This window comes from Coregonus clupeaformis, chromosome 37 (genome assembly GCF_020615455.1).
Source record: "Coregonus clupeaformis isolate EN_2021a chromosome 37, ASM2061545v1, whole genome shotgun sequence".
NCBI lineage: Eukaryota > Metazoa > Chordata > Actinopteri > Salmoniformes > Salmonidae > Coregonus > Coregonus clupeaformis.
Genome location: NC_059228.1, coordinates 15030611 through 15050883, shown reverse-complemented (window position 1 = coordinate 15050883; position 20273 = coordinate 15030611). Strand labels below are relative to the sequence as shown.

The 20273-nt window shown below is 43.7% G+C and overlaps 1 protein-coding gene across 2 annotated transcripts in view; it reads right to left on the bottom strand.

Annotated features, from left to right (window-relative positions):
• The window catches only part of LOC121553187 (disks large homolog 5-like), an 87784-nt gene that overhangs the window by 55088 nt on the left and 12423 nt on the right, over positions 1-20273 (bottom strand). For both annotated transcript variants that reach the window (XM_045211559.1, XM_045211560.1), the window contains exons 2-5: positions 12431-12499; positions 5622-5805; positions 4279-4422; positions 1015-1198 (exon numbers count right to left, since the gene is read on the bottom strand). In XM_045211559.1, the coding sequence (XP_045067494.1) occupies positions 1015-1198; positions 4279-4422; positions 5622-5805; positions 12431-12499 (581 nt within the window). The remainder of the gene's footprint in view (positions 1-1014; positions 1199-4278; positions 4423-5621; positions 5806-12430; positions 12500-20273) is intronic.

Genomic DNA, 20273 nt, shown 5'->3' with positions numbered 1-20273 from the left:
GTGTGTGTGTGTGTGTGTGTGTGTGGTGTGTGTGTGTGTGTGTGTGTGTGTGTGTGTGTGTGTGTGTGTGTGTGTGGTGTGTGTGTGTGTGTGTGGTGTGTGTGGTGTGTGTGGTGTGTGTGTGTGTGTGTGTGTGTGTGTGTGGGTGTGGGTGTGTGTGGTGTGTGTGTGTGTGGTGTGTGTGGTGTGTGTGTGTGTGTGTGTGTGTGTGTGTGTGTGTGTGTGTGTGTGTGTGTGTGTGTGTGGTGTGTGTGTGTGTGTGTGTGTGTGTGTGTGTGGTGTGTGTGTGTGTGTGTGTGTGTGTGGTGTGTGTGTGTGTGTGTGTGTGTGTGTGTGTGTGGTGTGTGTGTGTGTGTGTGTGTGTGTGTGTGTGTGTGTGTGGTGTGTGTGTGGTGTGTGGTGTGTGTGTGTGTGTGTGTGTGTGTGTGTGTGTGTGTGGTGTGTGTGTGGTGTGTGGTGTGTGTGTGTGTGTGTGTGTGTGTGTGTGTGTGTGGTGTGTGGTGTGTGTGTGTGTGTGTGTGTGTGTGTGTGTGTGTGTGTGTGTGTGTGTGTGTGTGTGTGGTGTGTGTGTGTGTGTGTGTGTGTGTGTGTGTGTGTGTGTGTGTGTGTGTGTGTGTGTGTGTGTGTGTGTGTGTGTGTGTGTGTGTGTGTGTGTGTGTGTGTGTGTGTGTGTGTGTGTGTGTGGTGTGTGTGTGTGTGTGTGTGTGTGTGTGTGTGTGTGTGTGTGTGTGTGTGTGTGTGTGTGTGTGTGTGTGTGTGTGTGTGTGTGTGTGTGTGTGTGTGTGGTGTGTGGTGTGTGTGTGTGTGTGTGTGTGTGTGTGTGTGTGTGTGTGTGTGTGTGTGTGTGTGTGTGTGGTGTGTGTGTGTGTGTGTGTGTGTGTGTGTGTGTGTGTGTGTGTGTGTGGTGTGTGGTGTGTGTGTGGTGTGTGTGTGTGTGTGTGTGTGGTGTGTGTGTGTGGTGTGGGTGTGTGTGTGTGTGTGTGTGTGTGTGTGTGGTGTGTGGTGTGTGTGTACCTCTTGCTGCTGCAGCCTCATGTCGGCCACCTCCTTCTGGTCCTCGCTGTGCAGCCTGCGGAGCTCCTCACAGCTCTGCTTCAGGTGGTTGTGTTCCCTGACCAGCTGAGTGGTGTCTCTCCTCAACACCTCCAGCTCCTCCTTCAGCTGAGACTGGTCTCCTAACACACGGCTGTGGAGCATACTGGAGACAGATAGGGAGAGGTCAAAACTGGGGGAGGGGAAGACACTTTCCGGACACTGATGGCACATCTCTCAACACGGTCCAAATAGAAGTAGAGATTCTCCACTGGGAGCATGGTGGTCAGGCTAACGCCAAACAGACCTCCTGACTTCAGAGTCTGGCCAGGCTGCTTGGTGTTGTAGGCACGATGTGTCGATAATGAAGAGGGCTCTACTTTTTTACTGATTGGTTGTCCTCTGTGTCTCTCACTCAAACAACCACACACAGCTCCCGAGCGCCGCCACCTTCCCATACATCTGTTGGATTTTTAAATCTAAACAACGTGAAGTCTCGACCCCCCAGGAAAGAAAAAAAAACATTTGAGAGAACCAATCAAACTCAGCCCATTATTGCGCCAATATTGCATTTACAACGGACTCCTGTCCAGGGCCCAGCTTTCCAAAAGCCTCAAGGCGAAGTTCATAGTTAGAACCTTGGTAAGAGCATCTTTACATTTCTGAGCCGTTTCCCAAAACCCTCTTTATTAACGTTGCACTTGAAATCGCTGGTAATCTAACGCCTGCCTCAGAGCACTCATAGAACAGCTAAGTGCATCATTAGATCACCGTTTGTCCTCCCATGTCACTTTACACACAGAAGATCTCAGCTAAACATTGAATGAAGATGTCTTTCCGTCTCTGTGACCGCCAAAAACTTCATTGTTGAATATAATTAGCCTAAAAAGTTTGCTATGTTATAAACAAGCGAAGCAAGGACACATTTAAAAAAATTAAAACTGAGATAATCTAGGCTAAAGATTGACATCACTTTCATGTATGTGCAATCGATAGACCTACCTAGTATTAAGCCATTAGGAATATTGAAGCGGCTCAGTTGTAGTCTATCTATTAAGCTTATAGGCTACTATTATCTAAAAGCTCATGCATTTCACTGTAGCCTAACCAATAACCTAAAGGTCAACATTAGGTCTATGGCAACGTCGCTTAACTTGCTACATCATGTTTAATTATTTGATTGTAGAATATATATAGGCCTACTTGAAGCTCAATTCATGCCTGCCATTAGCTACAATGACTATTTGAGCAATTGCAAAAACCTTTGTCATCATATCCTATTTTTGTCACGTTGACATTTTCTAGAGGGAACGAGTGACTTGACTTTGGCTTTATTCATTCTTGCTCACAGTTTACACAAACTGAAGAAATGCTGAATTTACATAATCAAACATGGCATACAAAATAGCTCGAGAAAAACACAGAATACATCGTAACACATGGCAAACACTTAAATACTGTACATAGTAGGCTACAGAACATTTATCTTGATGGGAAAAGGGATTCAAAAAAATTGATGACTGAATAGCCATACGTCATTTAAGAGCTACAGCGAGCTCTTCTGGAATCATCTTCAGCACGGCACAGCTCCTGTAATGACACTTTCACTTTGTAACGAGTGCACTGCGTGGTGTTTTGGGAAACTGGTGTGACACCGTCGGCCGTTATTTTAACGATGCATCGTTAAAAACACTCGTAAGCCAAAGTTCCATCGTTAACCACACACGCTCACAAGGACACACACTTAAAATGATAGTTCAGGATTGTGGCAATGAAGCCCTTTATATACTTCCTCAGAGTCAGATGAACTCGTGGATAGCATTTTTATGCCTCTGTATCCAGTATAAAGGAAGCTATAGGTAGTTTTGCGCGCCAGTGCTAATTAGCGTTAGCACTAGCTTAGCGCAAAGACAGGAAATAGTCGGGCACAGCTAGCTAGCTTCCAGTCTTTGCGCTAAGCTAGTTAGCGGTGGCTAAAAAAACGACCCCTTACATCCTTCATACCGAACGAAGAGACATAAAAATGGTATCCACAAACTATCCCTTTAAATGCATGCACGCACACACCTTCCATGCCTGGATTTAACGCACGCACACACCTTCCATGCCTGGATTTAACGCACGCACACACCTTCCATGCCTGGATTTAACGCACGCACACACCTTCCATGCCTGGATTTAACGCACGCACGCACCTTCCATGCCTGGATTTAACGCACGCACACACCTTCCATGCCTGGATTTAACGCACGCACACACCTTCCATGCCTGGATTTAACGCACGCACACACCTTCCATGCCTGGATTTAACGCACGCACACACCTTCCATGCCTGGATTTAACGCACGCACACACCTTCCATGCCTGGATTTAACGCACGCACACACCTTCCATGCCTGGATTTAACGCACGCACACACCTTCCATGCCTGGATTTAACGCACGCACACACCTTCCATGCCTGGATTTAACGCACGCACACACCTTCCATGCCTGGATTTAACGCACGCATGCACCTTCCATGCCTGGATTTAACGCACGCACACACCTTCCATGCCTGGATTTAACGCACGCACGCACCTTCCATGCCTGGATTTAACGCACGCACACACCTTCCATGCCTGGATTTAACGCACGCACACACCTTCCATGCCTGGATTTAACACACGCATGCACCTTCCATGCCTGGATTTAATGCCATGGATTACCACATCTTGTCCATATAGAACTTTGCAAAGAAGTACATGTGGTTCTCTGTTAGAGTTGATGTTAACTCTAGTAAGTGATTAGAAGCATGACGGCTACACATACTGTAGGTTGAGTGAAGCGTTTGGTAGGCCTATAGAACATAACTTGATATGACTCCATTATCAATTGACTATAAACGATATTGCTGTACAAATCCTTAATTCAGATTTAGGTAATCCCCATTACATTTCGTAGAAACACACCATTAGCACATAAATGTTCTTTCAATTAGTGTAAATGCAGCACCAGGCACTTCTCCAGTCTAAGTGAGTAAAACAATGATGCCATAAAACCTCTCATTATTCCCATCTAATTACAGTCTATTCAGAAACAGTTAGTAGACTAACGGAGGATTCCTGACATTAGGCTGGGCAGTGTAGTCCAGGACCACTAAACGTCCACCTCTCCCCAGACACTACATGTTGTTGTTTTTTGCAACAACCAAGTCAGTCAGTCGGTCGACCAACCCAATCAGTGATGTGATGATGGTGTTACTCACTGGTAGAAGTCAGCCTCCTTGACGGCCTCCTCACACCTCTTCAGAGTCTTGGTGTGTTGGTTCTGTAGAGACTGGAGATCTGCCATGGCCCTCATACACTGGCTTTTCAGACGCTCATAGTCATGGCTGGCTTTGGAATTTGGCCTTTGGGGAGACAAGGAGGCAATAAGATGCATCACTACATAAGAACTACAAACTGAGACCTTGTCTACAAGGGAAGCCCAATGTCAGTTTAGATATAAGAGTTAGATAGAACAAAGGCATACAGTTGCTTTGCATCGAAATGCAGAGGACCCCAAGGAAACTGCATCCATCTTTATTTTTTTTATTTTACCTTTATTTAACTAGGCAAGTCAGTTAAGAACAAATTCTTATTTACAATGACGGCCTGTGTCAACCCAGAGCCGCGGAGTTCAGCAAACTGTATGAAGGGTTCCTAATTTGCACTCTGAATGGAATTTGATTGTCTTGTAATTGTCTTGGTACATTTGGTTAAATTGGCTCTAATTAAAATGGTAAAATGTCAAAACTGAGTCATGTCAAACTATATGTCTCTCTCTCTCTCGGTCAGTGCTTTCTCTCACACCTTAAATCCACTAGGCGTCCCTCCCTGTTCTGAATTGCGTTTTTAACAACCTGTTACCCGGAACTCAAGAGGGCGTTCATAAACTGAACAGGATGGTTACCGCATGGTTACTTTTCAATTTCTGTCAACAGTATTGATCCTAAAGCCAGATGATAGAGGGCAATAGACTTGATGGGACCTTAAATACACTCAGTCAGAGGCAGGGCTACTTTGCACCTTTCTAGAGACCACTCTTCATAGCAGTGTCTGCAGTTTGTTGACTAATATCATGGGATTGGAGCCCTTTCCCCTGAGAGCACGTCTACCTGTGAGAGATGAACTCACTATTGTGCATCCCTCTTGATTCTGTACATAGGCTTCAGGAAACAGAATGCTTCATAAAGATGTTTGTAAACATGAGCAATCATAAACCTACAGGTCATTGAACTCAAAGTAATGACGACACAGAGAGAAATTAACCAAATGTTACAGTGTCAATCATAGCAGACCGTGTGCTGTAGTTCAGGGGCTTAGGGATAACAACATGCCTGAATAAACTACCTTGAATTGTATGATTAGCTAGAGTGGATTCTATGTCTAAATCTTGTATTTTGACTACTTGTTACCTAGAGACATTCAGTTTAGGTTATCTACTCTACTTTTGTCTAGATGTTGTATTTGACCAATTGTTGGATGAATACATTGATTTACAGAACAAAGACTTTCCACACTGCTCTTCCCTCTCCTCAGTCATGTGGGGGGTGGGGGTTGTCTATACCTGCACTCATCGAAGGTGGTGCCAGGTGATGCCAGGGCCAGACGCTTGCGGAGCTCGTCCCTCTCGCGGGTCACATGGCGCAGCTGGAACAGGATGGTGTCCAGGTTGTCACCAGCTGGCCGGTTGTCGTTGAGGGCTAGGGGTGGGGACGAGGCTGAGCCGTTACCGGTACCGGGGGGTGAACCTGCAACAGTGAGTATGTCACCAGGGGCAAGAGCAGCTCACCGCCACCGGAATACACGGGACAGGAAGGGGAGGGGTTGGGAGAGGATGAAATGGACGCTTACATCATAATATCAACCAACAAACACAGAAACACCTTAGGTTATAAATAAACATTTTATAAGCTCAGTCCTTCATATTGGAAGAGCACTAGTGTTCAGCAAGCGTTGATTGTAGAACCTCTAACTTGAAGTGATTCTTGATCTGGTTCTCCTGTGTCTCATTCTGGGTAAAATAGGGTTTTTATATAGGCCTAACACAGCTGACATTTAACTTGAGTTAAACAAGTTCTTTACATAAACAAGAATTAGACTTGCAAGAATATTCAGTTGACATTAATGTATTATTCAGGTGAAGGCTGAGGTTAAGCACACAAATCCCAAATTAGGATTTTAGCTGACAAACAGGAAAGAGTAACCTCACTTGAACCCCATGCAAAATGGTGAACTTCTACTAGACTGGCCTAATACTGTATTATGTTGGGTAGGAGTACAATGTTTCTCAAAAACCCAGTTACCACCACCAGTAGACTGGGCCAGTAAATGATGATTGAATGCAACACAGCAAGTCTGGACTATGACAAAACAAACCTAGTGGTTGAGGTCTTGTCCTAGACATTCTGAACCAATTCACTATCAAAGTACTGCTTTAGCACAGCGGTTGTCTGATATGAAATTCCTCTAATATTTTCCATTACAATCTCCACATTTTCCAAGAATAGCCTCAGATCTACAAGGCAACAATGCTGGTAATCTCAGACAGGAAAATGACAAGCAGCATATTGGAGATGGGATTTAGATCTGATAAAACATATTTCTGGTACTTTCTGTCTGTCTGGCTTATGCAGAGTCTCTGGGGCACTTTTATAGTGTTGAATTAAGTAATGTATTTGTGTAGTCATTCAAAAAGACAATTTAAAAAGGTAAATTGAAGTAGTAGAAAGTATAAGATGAATAGTCTATATTGAAATTAATCATTTCCCCTGTTCCCTTAGCTACGGTTATTACATTTGTTCCTTTGGTCCTTTTATTGACCTACAGATCAAGAGAAAAGCTCTTTCTTTCTATCCTAATACTTTAAAGGAATACGTCGGGATTTTGGCAATGACTACTTCCCAAGAGTCAGATAAGCTAGTGGATTCAATTTTTATGTCTCTGTGTCCAGTATGAAGGAAGTTAGAGGTAATTTCACAAGCCAATGCTAACTAGCATTAGCGCAATGACTGGAAGTCTATGGGTATCTACTAGCATGCTAAATATCCCTTTAAAACAGCTACCTTTCTTTGCGTCTCTTCCTTTTGACCACCTATAGGTGAAACACCTGGATCTCCTAAACATGACTAAGGTGTGATACAGGACGTGTTAAGTTAGCCTACCTAGTTACGGTGATCATAATACCACCACACCGGCAGGCACGAGTCATGACAGCAGTGAAATTCCACGTGACCTTTTAGTCACAGTAACTAGGCTTCTCCAAGCTCTGATGCTGCTGGTGGTCATTAGTAGCCTACCAAACTCGCTAACTGCCTGGTATTCAGCACTACTGTCCCGCTAATCACTCTGACATCAATGCAAATGTTTTCAAAAATCTAATCAAACACTTCATGAGAGCCCATGAGCTCATGTTGCACAAATTTCTATAGGCTATGCAATTGCGTGAGAAAACAGTTTTGATGGCCTCTATTAAAAAGAGCTAATATCAGCTTTCTATAGGCTAGGCCTACTATATTTATTTATCAACTTTCCTAATATTAAGCACATTGCTTTGCTTTAAAACAGGAGTATAGCCTAACTGGCTGGCATGAAAATGAACCACAGGAAAAGTGTCCTCCATTTGCTATTTAAGTGCATAGATGACATGTATTTTTTTCCCCTGCCCCTGTTCCGACACAGGTGCATGATAATGGTCCATTCTAAATCAAAACTAATTCACACATATATTATTTAGTATATGTAAAGACAACATTAAATTAAGAATAGTCTGATGGGTGACAATATTAGCCTATCACTTGTGAGCTATGTATTATCACTTGTGAATGACGCCTATAGTGTGCAGTAAGGCAAGAAACAGCGCATGCCTTTTCAAATCATAGTCGCACACCTCATGTAGCCTAGCACATAGGCCTATATGTTTTGATAAGGTTTGTATCACAACTAAAGTGGCCAAATTTTAAGCACATTAATTCGCTTTACAACCGTTGTAGAGCCTAACTGGCATACATAGGCGGCACGTGAGTTTCAAGTTTGGAGAAGATCATTTTCACCATAAAAATGCACCTTTATAATAAAGCATTACATTAATAATTCGCATTTGCGGTCACTTTTGAGAACAGTGTTTTCCCGCTAATTGCATTTTGGAACATTAGTGCTTATAGCCTACTGCCGTGTGCACATTGCTGCGCTTATAATGTGAAGAAATAGCCTAATAGTTTATGAAAATATGCTTTCCATCTGGCTACCACTAACCCGGCCACCAACTCTGCACCCTCTGCTGCAACTTGCCCATGCCCCCCCCGCTTCTCCTTCACACAAATTCAGACAGCTGATGTTTTGAAAGCGCTGCAAAATCTGGACCCCTACAAATCAGCTGGGCTAGACAATCTGGACCCTTTCTTTCTAAAACTAGCCGCCAAATTGTCGCAATCCCTATTACTAGTCTGTTCAACCTCTCTTTCATAACGTCTGAGATCCCCAGAGATTGGAAAGCTGCCGCGGTCATCCCCCTCTTCAAAGGGGGTGACACTCTAGATCCAAACTGCTACAGACCTATATCCATCCTGCCCTGCCTTTCGAAAGTATTCGAAAGCCAAGTTAACAAACAGATCACCGACCATTTCGAATACCACCGTACCTTCTCCGCTATGCAATCCGGTTTCCGAGCTGGTCACGGGTGCACTTCAGCCACGCTCAAGGTCCTAAACGATATTATAACCACGATTGATAATAGACAGTACTGTGCAGCCGTCTTCATCGACCTGGCCAAGGCTTTCGACTCTGTCAACCACCGCATTCTTATTGGCAGACTAAATAGCCTTGGTTTCTCAAATGACTGCCTCGCCTGGTTCACCAACTACTTCTCAGATAGAGTTCAGTGTGTCAAATCGGAGGGCCTGTTGTCTGGACCTATGGCAGTCTCTATGGGGGTGCCACAGGGTTCAATTCTTGGGCCGACACTTTTCTCCGTGTATATCAATGATGTCGCTCTTGCTGCTGGTGACTCTCAGATCCACCTCTACGCAGACGACACCATTTTGTATACATCTGGCCCTTCATTGGACACTGTGTTAACAAACCTCCAAACGAGCTTCAATGCCATACAACAATCCTTCAGTAGCCTTCAACTGCTCTTAAACACTAGTAAAACTAAATGCATGCTTTTCAATCGAACGCTGCTAGCACCCGCCCACCCGACTAGAATCACCACTCTCGACGGGTCTGACCTAGAGTATGTGGACAACTACAAATATCTAGGTGTCTGGTTAGACTGTAAACTCAACTTCCAGACTCACATAAAGAATCTCCAATCCAAAGTTAAATCTAGAATCGGCTTCCCTATTTCGCAACAAAGCCTCCTTCACTCATGCTGCCAAACATGCCCTCGTAAAACTGACTATCCTACCGATCCTTGACTTCGGCGATGTCATTTACAAAATAGCCTCCAACACTCTACTCAGCAAATTGGATGTAGTCTATCACAGTGCCATCCGTTTTGTCTCCAAAGCCCCATACACTACCCACCACTGTGACCTGTACGCTCTTGTTGGCTGGTCCTCACTACATGTTCGTCGTCAAACCCACTGGCTCCAGGCCATCTATAAATCACTGCTAGGCAAATCCCCGCCTTATCTTAGCTCATTGGTCACCATAGCAGCACCCACCCGTAGTCTGCGCTCCAGCAGGTATATCTCACTGGTCATTCCCAAAGCCAACACCTCCTTTGGCCGCCATTCCTTCCAGTTCTCTGCTGCCAATGACTGGAACGAATTGCAAAAATCTCTGAAGCTGGAGACTCTTATCTCCCTCAATAACTTTAAGCATCAGTTGTCAGAGCACCTTACCGATCACTGCACCTGTACACAGCCCATCTGAAATTAGCCCACCCAACTACCTCATCCCTATATTGTTATTTATTTTGCTCTTTTTGCACCCCAGTATCTCTATTTGCACATCATCTCTTGCACATCTAGCATTCCAGTGTTAATACTATTGTAATTATTCTGCACTATAGCCTATTTATTGCCTTACCTCCATAACTTGCTACATTTGCACACACTGTATATATATTTTCTGTTGTATTTCTGACTTTATGTTTTTTTACCCCATATGTAACTCTGTGTTGTTTTTATTGCACTACTTTGCTTTATCTTGGCCAGGTCGCAGTTGTAAATGAGAACCTGTTCTCAACTGGCTTACCTGGATAAATAAAGGTGAAATAAAAATAAAATAAAAAAAAAGCTAAAACGTTCTGATCTGTTGCATCAGCCTCATTGCTTTTCAAATGTTTGATGCTAGTGGTTGTATTAATTTAGGATCTATCGCATCCCACAACTGTCCCAGAGTATGTTTGGAATATTTATTTCTCACACAGAAGGAAAGGTTAACCAATAGAATAGGTCAACCTTTGTACTATGGGGGATAGTAGATTGACATAGGCTAGTGCTTTTGCTGTTCATTAGGCCTACTCATCTTGTTGGCTGATGAAAAGTAGGCGAAATGTGGACAGTTCTTCTAACATCTTCAATATGCACCTCAGAATTTAATAAGAGGGACGCGCGCAGTTGCGTCCCCGATGTGTCTGTCTTCACTTGTAGCCTACTTCTAGTTGAGATGCCTGTGAGAAGGAACCGATCACGTAACGGGTATTGGTTAATAAGAATTGAGATATCTGAGAGAGCCATGTGAGTGAGAGGGGATTCGGAGCACGGCAGTTGGGAGAAGGGAATTATAATTATTATATTCAGCCCAAGGGCACAACGCCAAAAAAAGGCATTGATCTTTTAGGGGGCATTACGGCCACACAAGGAGGTTGCCGGTGGGAAATTCGAGGCCTGTTGAGAATATTATGCTTGTCACATTCTGAATGAGAGACTGATGAAGTGTGTGCAGCCTGCACAAGAAACAAAGCTACAGTGGCTTGCGAAAGTGTTCACCCCCCTTGGCATTTTTCCTTTTTTGTTGCCTTACAACCTGGAATTAAAATGGATTTTTTTGGGGGGGGGTTTGAATCATTTGATTTACACAACATGCCCCCCCCACCCAAAGTCAATACTTTGTAGAGCCACCTTTTGCAGCAATTACAGCTGCAAGTCTCTTGGGGTATGTCTCTATAAGCTTGGCACATCTAGCCACTGGCACAAGAAACATCAGAGCTCATACCTTTCATGCAACTTTTTTCAAATCATTAGTTGCATCATGCAGCCTTAGAATGTATTAAAAATCAAAACACATAGCCCAACGTTTGCATCACATCTAAAGTTGCATAAATAACCCTAAATTAAGCATATAAGAGGACATGTTTCTTTGTTAACCGCTCAACACAGAATAGCCGCATGTGAGCACTCCCTCGGAAATCATTTGGAGAAAATATCCTTTCTATTTTATTCAGCTTTGTTCAATTGTATTCTTCATACTACAAAATAATATGAAATAATGGCATGAAATTCTAAGCAAATCTTGTCTGCTAAATGAACTAGTGTAGCCCACAGCCATTTGGCATAGCCAGATCAGAGCCTAACATATGGACAACTCAGAGTATGCTATTCTGTTCTTCTGAAACAGACCACATTTTCTTCATATCATGTTTCTTTAGACCAGTCTAAAATAAATAATGGATTTATTGTTATGGTGTAGGCTATATTAAACAGATTTATTAGACTTTTTAAAATGTAGATGTTCCAAAGGTCTGCATCAGTGGCTTTTAGGCTATGCTTGGAAGCCAGGAGATCCTAAACGTGTTTATGTTCATTACCGGTCAATTACAATGAGACGGGCAGTTATTTGCTTGACAATCACCGGCTGACAAAATTTCAAGACCGCCACAGCCCTAAGCCTACTCCCCGCCTTTCACAGCAGACCCCTCTTTCTCTACCTCCTTTCACCCTCTCTTTCGCTCTTTTTTTTTTTCTCTTTCCCACTCATCCCAGAAAAGAAGCAGGCCTGGCAGGGAGGCCTACAGACAGACAGACCCATCTCTCTCTACCTCCCTCCCTCCCTCCATCCATCTCTTCCCAGAACAGAAGCAGGCCTGGCAGGGAGGCCGACAGACAGACAGACCCATCTCTCTCTACCTCCCTCCCTCCATCTCTTCCCAGAACAGAAACAGAAGGAGCGGGCCAGGCCAAGAGACAGACCGACAGGCAGGCAGGCAGGCAGAGCCAAGCAGGCTGGAACTCAGAGGATTATGTGTCATCCTTGGAACCAGGTTGGGCCCTTAAGGGTTTACGTAACACCCAGTGATGCGCTGAGTCATTTGAACCCCTGTCAAGCTCTGGCTGCAAAAGTGAGTAAGTGAGTGTGCATGTTAAGGAGGTAGCATGGTAAACTAAAAACACACACACAGAGAGAAAGTGTCCTAGGCCCCATACTTACCAACACTGCTTAGGGAGCTGCTACTCTCAGAGTCTGATGGCATGGTGGAGAGAACACTGTACGTAGAGCCTGCAGAGACAGTGATGAGGGGGAGAAGAGACAACGTTAGTAATCAGTCAAAAAGGACATCATCCCGAAATAATACGTGTTTTCCCTTGAAGTCATTCTTGAAACGATAGGTTAGGTTCGTCAATCAATGAATTAATACTGTAAATGTTAGCTACATAACCCAATACAAATAGGCATGAAATAAATGGACAAATAAATCTTTCCTCCTGTACATTTATGATTTGAACTAATCTTCATTCATGTCCCCTCTCCATGCACCTAGTATAATGCTTTTATGTATATTTCCTGTATGTCCCTGCTAGTCAAGCAGAGTGTCACGGTTAGAATGTGAAGTCAAGCAGCACATGGAGACGGCACTCAGGACAATGATGCCCTACTTGCATAGTGCTGCACACTGCTAAAGGTGTCTGCATGCTTCCCAGCCGAAACAGTTCGGGAGAGTTCATGCATATATTGAGACGACATTTTGTGATGTTTTTGTTCGTTTCGGACTTCGGTAAGCGTTTTTTCGGAAGTTCAGGCACACAACATTTTCTCGATGCAAGCCGAAGTTGGTAGCCGAAGTCTACGCCCCTTCGTCTGTGATTGGTTAACAGTAGGGATCCTTCAATAAAAGTCTGTTGTCATTCAACGAGAGACGACTCGTTTTCATGCACATTGTTTCATTGAAAAATACTGCACCAAACATCTTTGTTAGATTTAAAATTGAGCGACTAACGCTTCGAACACACCGACTGCGTCATTGCATTTTGGTACACCAGAAGTACATTCATTTCCAATGGAACGCTGAGTTTGCCTTGCAGCACTGCGTTGCAGAGGCAGTTGCAGTGCGTTCTGTGTGGTGCATACGTTGGATTTATCGAACGTATGCGTCAAACTGTATGCATCAACAGGTTGACAGAAATGGTAGCAGAAGGTGAATGTTGAACTTTTGTTGCACACATATCTAGATGATGCTGCATCTACTACAAGACCATGGTGCTTGCCTACGGAGCTGTGAGGGGAACGGCACCTCCTTACCTTCAGGCTCTGATTAGACCCTACACCCAATCGAGGGCACTACGTTCATCCACCTCTGGCCTGCTAGCTCCCCTACCTCTACGGAAGCACAGTTCCCGCTAAGCCCAGTCAAAGCTATTCGCTGCTCTGGCACCCCAATGGTGGAACAAGCTCCCCCACGACGCCAGGACAGTGGAGTCACTGACCACCTTCCGGAGACACTTGATACCCTACCTCTTTAAGGAATACCTGGAATAGTATAAAGTAATCCTTCTTCCCCCACAAAAAGAAAAAGGTGGTTGTCCCACTGGCTATCATAAGTTGAATGCACCAATTTGTAAGTCGCTCTGGATAAGAGCGTCTGCTAAATGATGTAAATGTAATGCTGCATACTATTTTGCGCAATGGCACAGTTGGCGTGTTCAAAGCGTAAGAGCTCCTTGGCAAAAAGTCAAAACTAATGACCGATTTCTTGAGTTATCTTAGATTCATTCTGACTATTTTGAGGAAGTGTATACTGGCTACGGCATCTCAAAATGGACAAACAGTACTATTACCGCTTTGTTCTTGTTTTTCAAGCAAAGGTATTTTGTGTATGTGAGCACACTCGCTTGGTTCGCCTAGCTGAACTGAAGCATGTTGACGCCTTTAAGCCCAGGGAGATTCTTTGATATTTTAGTCATTTAGCAGACGCTCTTATCCAGAGTGATTTACAGGAGCAATTAGGGTTAAGTGCCTTGCTCAAGGGCACAGACAGATTTTTCACCTAGTCGGCTCAGGGATTCGAACCAGCGACCTTTCGGTTACTGGCCTAACGCTCTTAACCACTAGGCTACATTTTCATGTAGAGGAATCCATAGGGGGGGCTATAGAAGGTCATGCTGATGGACATCACGGCTCTAGCTGCAGCAACGCAACAGACTGACTGTCTTTTCTAAGGGGCCACGTAAACATGTCATGGGTTTAACCCTTTGCTGAGTGTAGAGTGAGTTCTTAGAACGTCGTCATTCTCAGTGTTCCACTTCAGGATTTTTACTTCAGTACAAAATGAATTAGCAGCCCTTGGTGTTGTCATCTTTAAGAATCAGTTAGGTTTGACATAGGACAAAATATCCACATAACGTTTAGTGCTCCTCTGAGTGTTAAGAAGCCAAACTGATATACAATAGCTGGTTATATATATAGCCTAATGGGTATATTGTGATCAACTGAGATGTGTCTCTGTCGAACTTCAAGCAGGCATAAGACTGCAATTAAAGGAGAAGTCATCTTTTTTTTTACAACCAAATCTCTATGTAAACGGCATGTTATAGAAGGGTCCAGACACCTTTGTGATTTCACGTTTTAAAGAAACTTACCCCAAACAGCAAATCACTTCCTCATCCTCATTGTGTAGTATGGGGCCCTCAAAAAAACATATACAAAAGGGCCAAAAACACCCCCAACATCCTTTAAGAAACGGCAAAGCTCTTAGTATAGTGATGCACGTCTTTAGATGTTGTACACATGAAATTGTCATTCAGAACTTTATCCGCAATGTTATATTCTCTTTTGCACGACATCTAAAAATATATAGGTCCATTATCTTCTCTACATTCTTTATATCTGGTTTAAGTTGTTTAAGTTAACAAAAGCGTTTTTGTACAATTTGGATTTAGGTGACCCGAAAAAAAAACTAAGGATTTCAATGGCAGAAAAACCTCAGAAAGGGAGTAATAACATCAAGAGGGCATCGATCAAATCCCATTATCCCAAATCTGCTGTGTCGGCATAAGCCCTTACAACACCAAGCCTGCAGAACAGACAAGGCCTAACCTCATTAGCTGGGGGTGGAGCGAGAGATTAGAAATGAAATGAAGGTAGAAGAGTCTGTTCTGACACTCCCTGAAGCCCTGTGCTCACTGCTCTCCACTGGGGAACATATTCAGAGGATTTCACATTGTTACAGCTGACATGAGAACCGCGCAGAGCCTAGTACACTTCTACCAGTCTGCTGCACACTGAAGCCAGATGGTTCTTACACACTTTTAACTCATTTTCCCAGATACATTTAAAAGGTAGTAGGCTACACTTTAAAACATGTTTATTGTGTCAGATCTGGAAGACTAAGCTACTACTTTTTTATGTTACACTGGAACTCTTGCTGCTCAGCTAGGGGATAAGTCATCTTCTTACATGGAAGTCTAAGGCTTTTTTGCTAGACAAACGTTTTTACTAATACAAGAACAGGTCTGGGAGATGCGTGATTTGAACAGGCCAGCCCCAGAACACAAACATTAATTGATTCTAAGTAATCAGTCCCCTCTCGGACCAGCATGTCATGCCACATTGCGTAGACCAAATCACTTGTAATAATGTAATAATCATCATCACTGCTCACTACAGATTTTATATACTGGCGGCTTGCCTGTTAGATCCTGACTTTAATTCAAAGATAAAAGACACAGTAAGTTAGAAGACAGTATGGAAATTGAGAAAAAGTAGGCCTAGCCTATAGGCTAGAAATTTATGAAATTGAGAAGACTGAATAGTGGCGACATAGTCTACACTGTAAGCCTCTCGAAGCAGGCCAATGAATGCAGTAGAATATTGAATGGTAGCAGGCCATCCGGTGTTGGAAGAGTCGGCAGCGATAGACCTCTTAAAACAGGCCCTTTATCATCAATAGCAATTAGACCTTAACCTCATTCAGCTGGGCTGATCATTTGTGAACAAGCTGAGCGCATCAATAAATAGTGCATGTATTAGAGATGTAAAATATCTAGTGGTCGGCACTTAGGCTGCAGACAGTCCAATTCTCTACCCTTCTATCCTGAAGTGTGCACTTGCCGTGAGGGGGCAGTGAGTAAGTGGACACTTTAGGAAGAAGTGTGGGGAATCAGAACGCAACCCAAAGTGTGCACTCGTTCACTTTCTCTCAACAACATCCAATGCTTTTTCACTGAAGGTGAGTGAGCAAAGCACACTTTAGGAAGACGTGTTGTGATTGTGAACACAGCCATGGAAAATCCAGCGTATTTAAACATCCAGTAGGATACAGTAATGTGAGAGCTGAGCTAGACAGGGATACTAGAACAAAGGCCCATCTCCTCTCCCCGACTCCCTCCATGTCTCCCACTCATCACTCCTCTCCCCCCAGGGCCAAGAGTTTTTGCTCCATACGACCAGATTATCTTTCCATGAAGTGGAGGAATACTAAATTCTGCAATGTGGCAAAAATAAGAAAAGGGTAGAATAGGAAGATTGGCGAGGAACGACAGAGCGTGTTCCCCTCATCCTTATCAGAGTCCGGTGCCGCTGTCAACTGTGACTAAATAATGTATGAAGCCATCCAGATAATTCTCATTTAGAAATGCACCAACTACCCCAAAATCTTAGTATGTGTATATGTGATTACCTGAGGAATTGGATTCTACTATTTCGAACACTTTCTATCTTAAGATCTCGACAACCCAGAAACTAATGATCTGATGCAAGGCATTCTCTTCCTGAGGACGAGAGAAGAAGAACAAAAGTTCAAGGGAAGGAAGGTTATTATTGTTACATTACCAAAACAATACTCCATCTGATATTCTGTATTATAAACTGGGTGGTTCGAGCCCTTACTGCTGCACCCCCTCGGGCCTTATTGCTTAATTAACCACCATCAGCTCCACTCACTTTGTGTCTGAATTCAGGAACAGACTGTCTGTGTGAGTGTGTGTCTGTGTGAGTGTGTGTCTGTGTGAGTGTGTGTCTGTGTGAGTGTGTGTCTGTGTGAGTGTGTGTCTGTGTGAGTGTGTGTCTGTGAGATAGAGAAAGCCACTGCTGTTTGGCTGGGCCTGGAAGGACTATTTCAGGGGGCCTGTCTCTCACAAGAAGGCCATGCATGGCAATGGGTCACATGACCAGAAGAGTCTGCAGGGTCGTGGTCAGTACAAGGAAAACGGGATGGTACATCCTGAACTTGGCCAATAACAACAGAGTTTCAAACAAATCTGAGACCTCAGAAGGACTGAAATTCAAACTAAACATATTTTTGTAAATAAAACAGCTGATCATCACAGAGCAGTCGTGTCCTGAATATCAGTGGAATGTAGCCTAACAGCTTTAGAATAAAACATCATCCTAAATGACAAACAGAAGTGGTGTGGTTGTTCGCCTAGTCCCACTTCGTTCATTATTCAAATATCTGAAAAGACTAACGTGGAGGAACCTCTATATACAGTGCTGTCGGAAAGTATTCAGACCCCTTGACTTTTTCCACTTTGTTACGTTACAGCCTTATTCTAAAATTGATTAAATCGTTTTTTCCCCCTCATCAATCTACACACAACACCACATAATGACAAAGCAAAAACAGGTTTAGACATTTTTGCTAATTTATAAAAATGTACATAAGTATTCTGACCCTTTACTCAGTACTGTGTTGAAGCACCTTTGGCAGCGATCACAGCATTGAGTCTTCTTGGGTATGACACTACAATCTTGGCACACCTGTATTTGGGGAGTTTCTCCCATTCTTCTCTGCAGATTCTCTCAAGATCTATCAGGTTGGATGGGGAGCGTCGCTGCACAGCTATTGTCAGGTCTCTCCAGAGATGTTCGATAGGGTTCAAGTCTGGGCTCCGGCTGGGCAACTCAAGGACATTCAGAGACTTGTCCCAAAGCCACTACTGCGTTGTCTTGGCTGTGTGCTCAGGGTTGTTGGAAGGTGAACCTTAACCCAGTCTGCGGTCCTGAATGCTCTGGAGCAGGTTTTCGTCAAGGATCTCTCTGTACTTTGCTCCGTTCATCTTTGCCTCGATCATGACTAGTCTCCCAGTCCCTGCCGCTGAAAAACATCCCCACAGCATGATGCTGCCACCACCATGCTTCACCGTAGGGATGGTTCCAGGTTTCCTCCAGACGTGACGCTTGGCATTCAGGCCAAAGAGTTCAATCTTGGTTTCATCAGACCAGAGAATCTTGTTTCTCATGGTCTGAGAGTCTTTAGGTGCCTTTTAGCAAACTCCAAGCGGGCTGTCATGTGCCTTTTACTGAGGAGTGGCTTCCATCTGGCCACTCTACCATAAAGGCTTGATTGGTGGAGTGCTGCAGAGATGGTTGTCCTTCTGGAAGGTTCTCCCATCTCCACAGAGGAACTCTGGAGCTCTATCAGAGTGACCATCGGGTTCTTGGTCACCTCCCTGACCAAGGCCCCTCTCCCCCGATTGCTCAGTTTGGCCGGGCGGCCAGCTCCAGGAAGTCTTGGTGGTTCCAAACTTATTCTATGTAAGAATGATGGAGGCCTACTGTGTTCTTGGGGATCTTCAATGCTGCAGACATTTTTTGGTACCCTTCCCCTGATCTGTGCCTCGACACAATCCTGTCTCGGAGCTCTACGGACAATTCCTTAGACATGGCTAGGTTTTTGCTCTGACATGCACTATCAACTGTGGGACCTTATATAGACAGGTGTTTGCCTTTCCAAATAATGTCTAATCAATTGAAGTTACCACAGGTGGACTCCAATCAATTAGTAGAAACATCTCAAGGATGATCAATGACCTGAGCTCAATTCCGAGTATCATAGCAAAGGGTCTGAATACTTACGTAAATAACGTAGTTTATTTTAAATAAATGTGCAAACATTTCTAAAAACCTGTTTTCGCTTTGTCATTATGGGGTATTGTGTGTCGATTGCACATTTTTATTTATATAATCCATTTTAGAATAAGGCTGTAACGTAAGAAAATATGGAAAAAGTCAAGGGGTCTGAATACTTTCCGAAGGCAATGTAACTTACCAGAGGTTTACAACAACACAGTGCCATGATCAATATCTAGCTTATACCTATCCAGTCATTTCAGATCTTTTGAGCACTGAAGGAGTCGAGGCTGGCTAAAGTTAGCCTGGTTCTAGATCTCTCAAGTGCTGTATTGCCAACTATTATGGTCGCTGGCATTTAGCATAAAAATGACCAAGTATAGATTTACATTTCTAGATCTGGGACTTGGCTGGGGTAAAGAGTTTGAATATTGAGACGCAATGAGATGAGCTGCGCTCCGATCCTCTAGCAGAAAGATAGGCACTTGGCCTTCACCCCAGACAATAAGCTCCATCAGAAATGCTGAACAGCAACAGTCTAGCTTGTCCAGTAATGCCCCTACTTGCATTACAGCGAACACACAGCCTATTATCAGTCGAGCTAGTGGTGCTTTAACCCTGAAGAATACTAGAAGTCAGTGTAAGTGAGAAAAGTACTTTCTGAGCAGCAAGCTGGTGCCATGGGTTGACGTCCACTGTTAATGTTGAAAAAACAAACTATGCTAGCAGCTCATAAAATCTCTATAGCAGAAGTGCATTGCTCGGGTCCTCTGGGGCCGCAGTCCTGCTGATTACGTCACCCTTGGCTTTTGACAAGGGACTCATTTCTCCAATCTGCAAAAATATCCTTTGTGTACAATGAAAAACACCAAATAATGCATGCAGAGCAGAATTAGGCCAATACCCGCTAATTATCAAAATCCAGAAAAGAGCCGTTAAATTCTATAACCACTTAAAAGGAAGCGATTCCCAAACCTTCCATAACAAAGCCATCACCTACAGAGAGATGAACTTGGAGAAGAGTCCCCTAAGTAAGCTGGTCCTGGGGCTCTGTTCACAAACACAAACAGACCCCACAGAGCCCCAGGACAACAACAACAACACAATTAGACCCAACCAAATCATGAGAAAACAAAAAGAGATTTACTTGACACATTGGAAAGAATTAACAAAACAAAAAAACAGCGCTAACTAGAATGCTATTTGG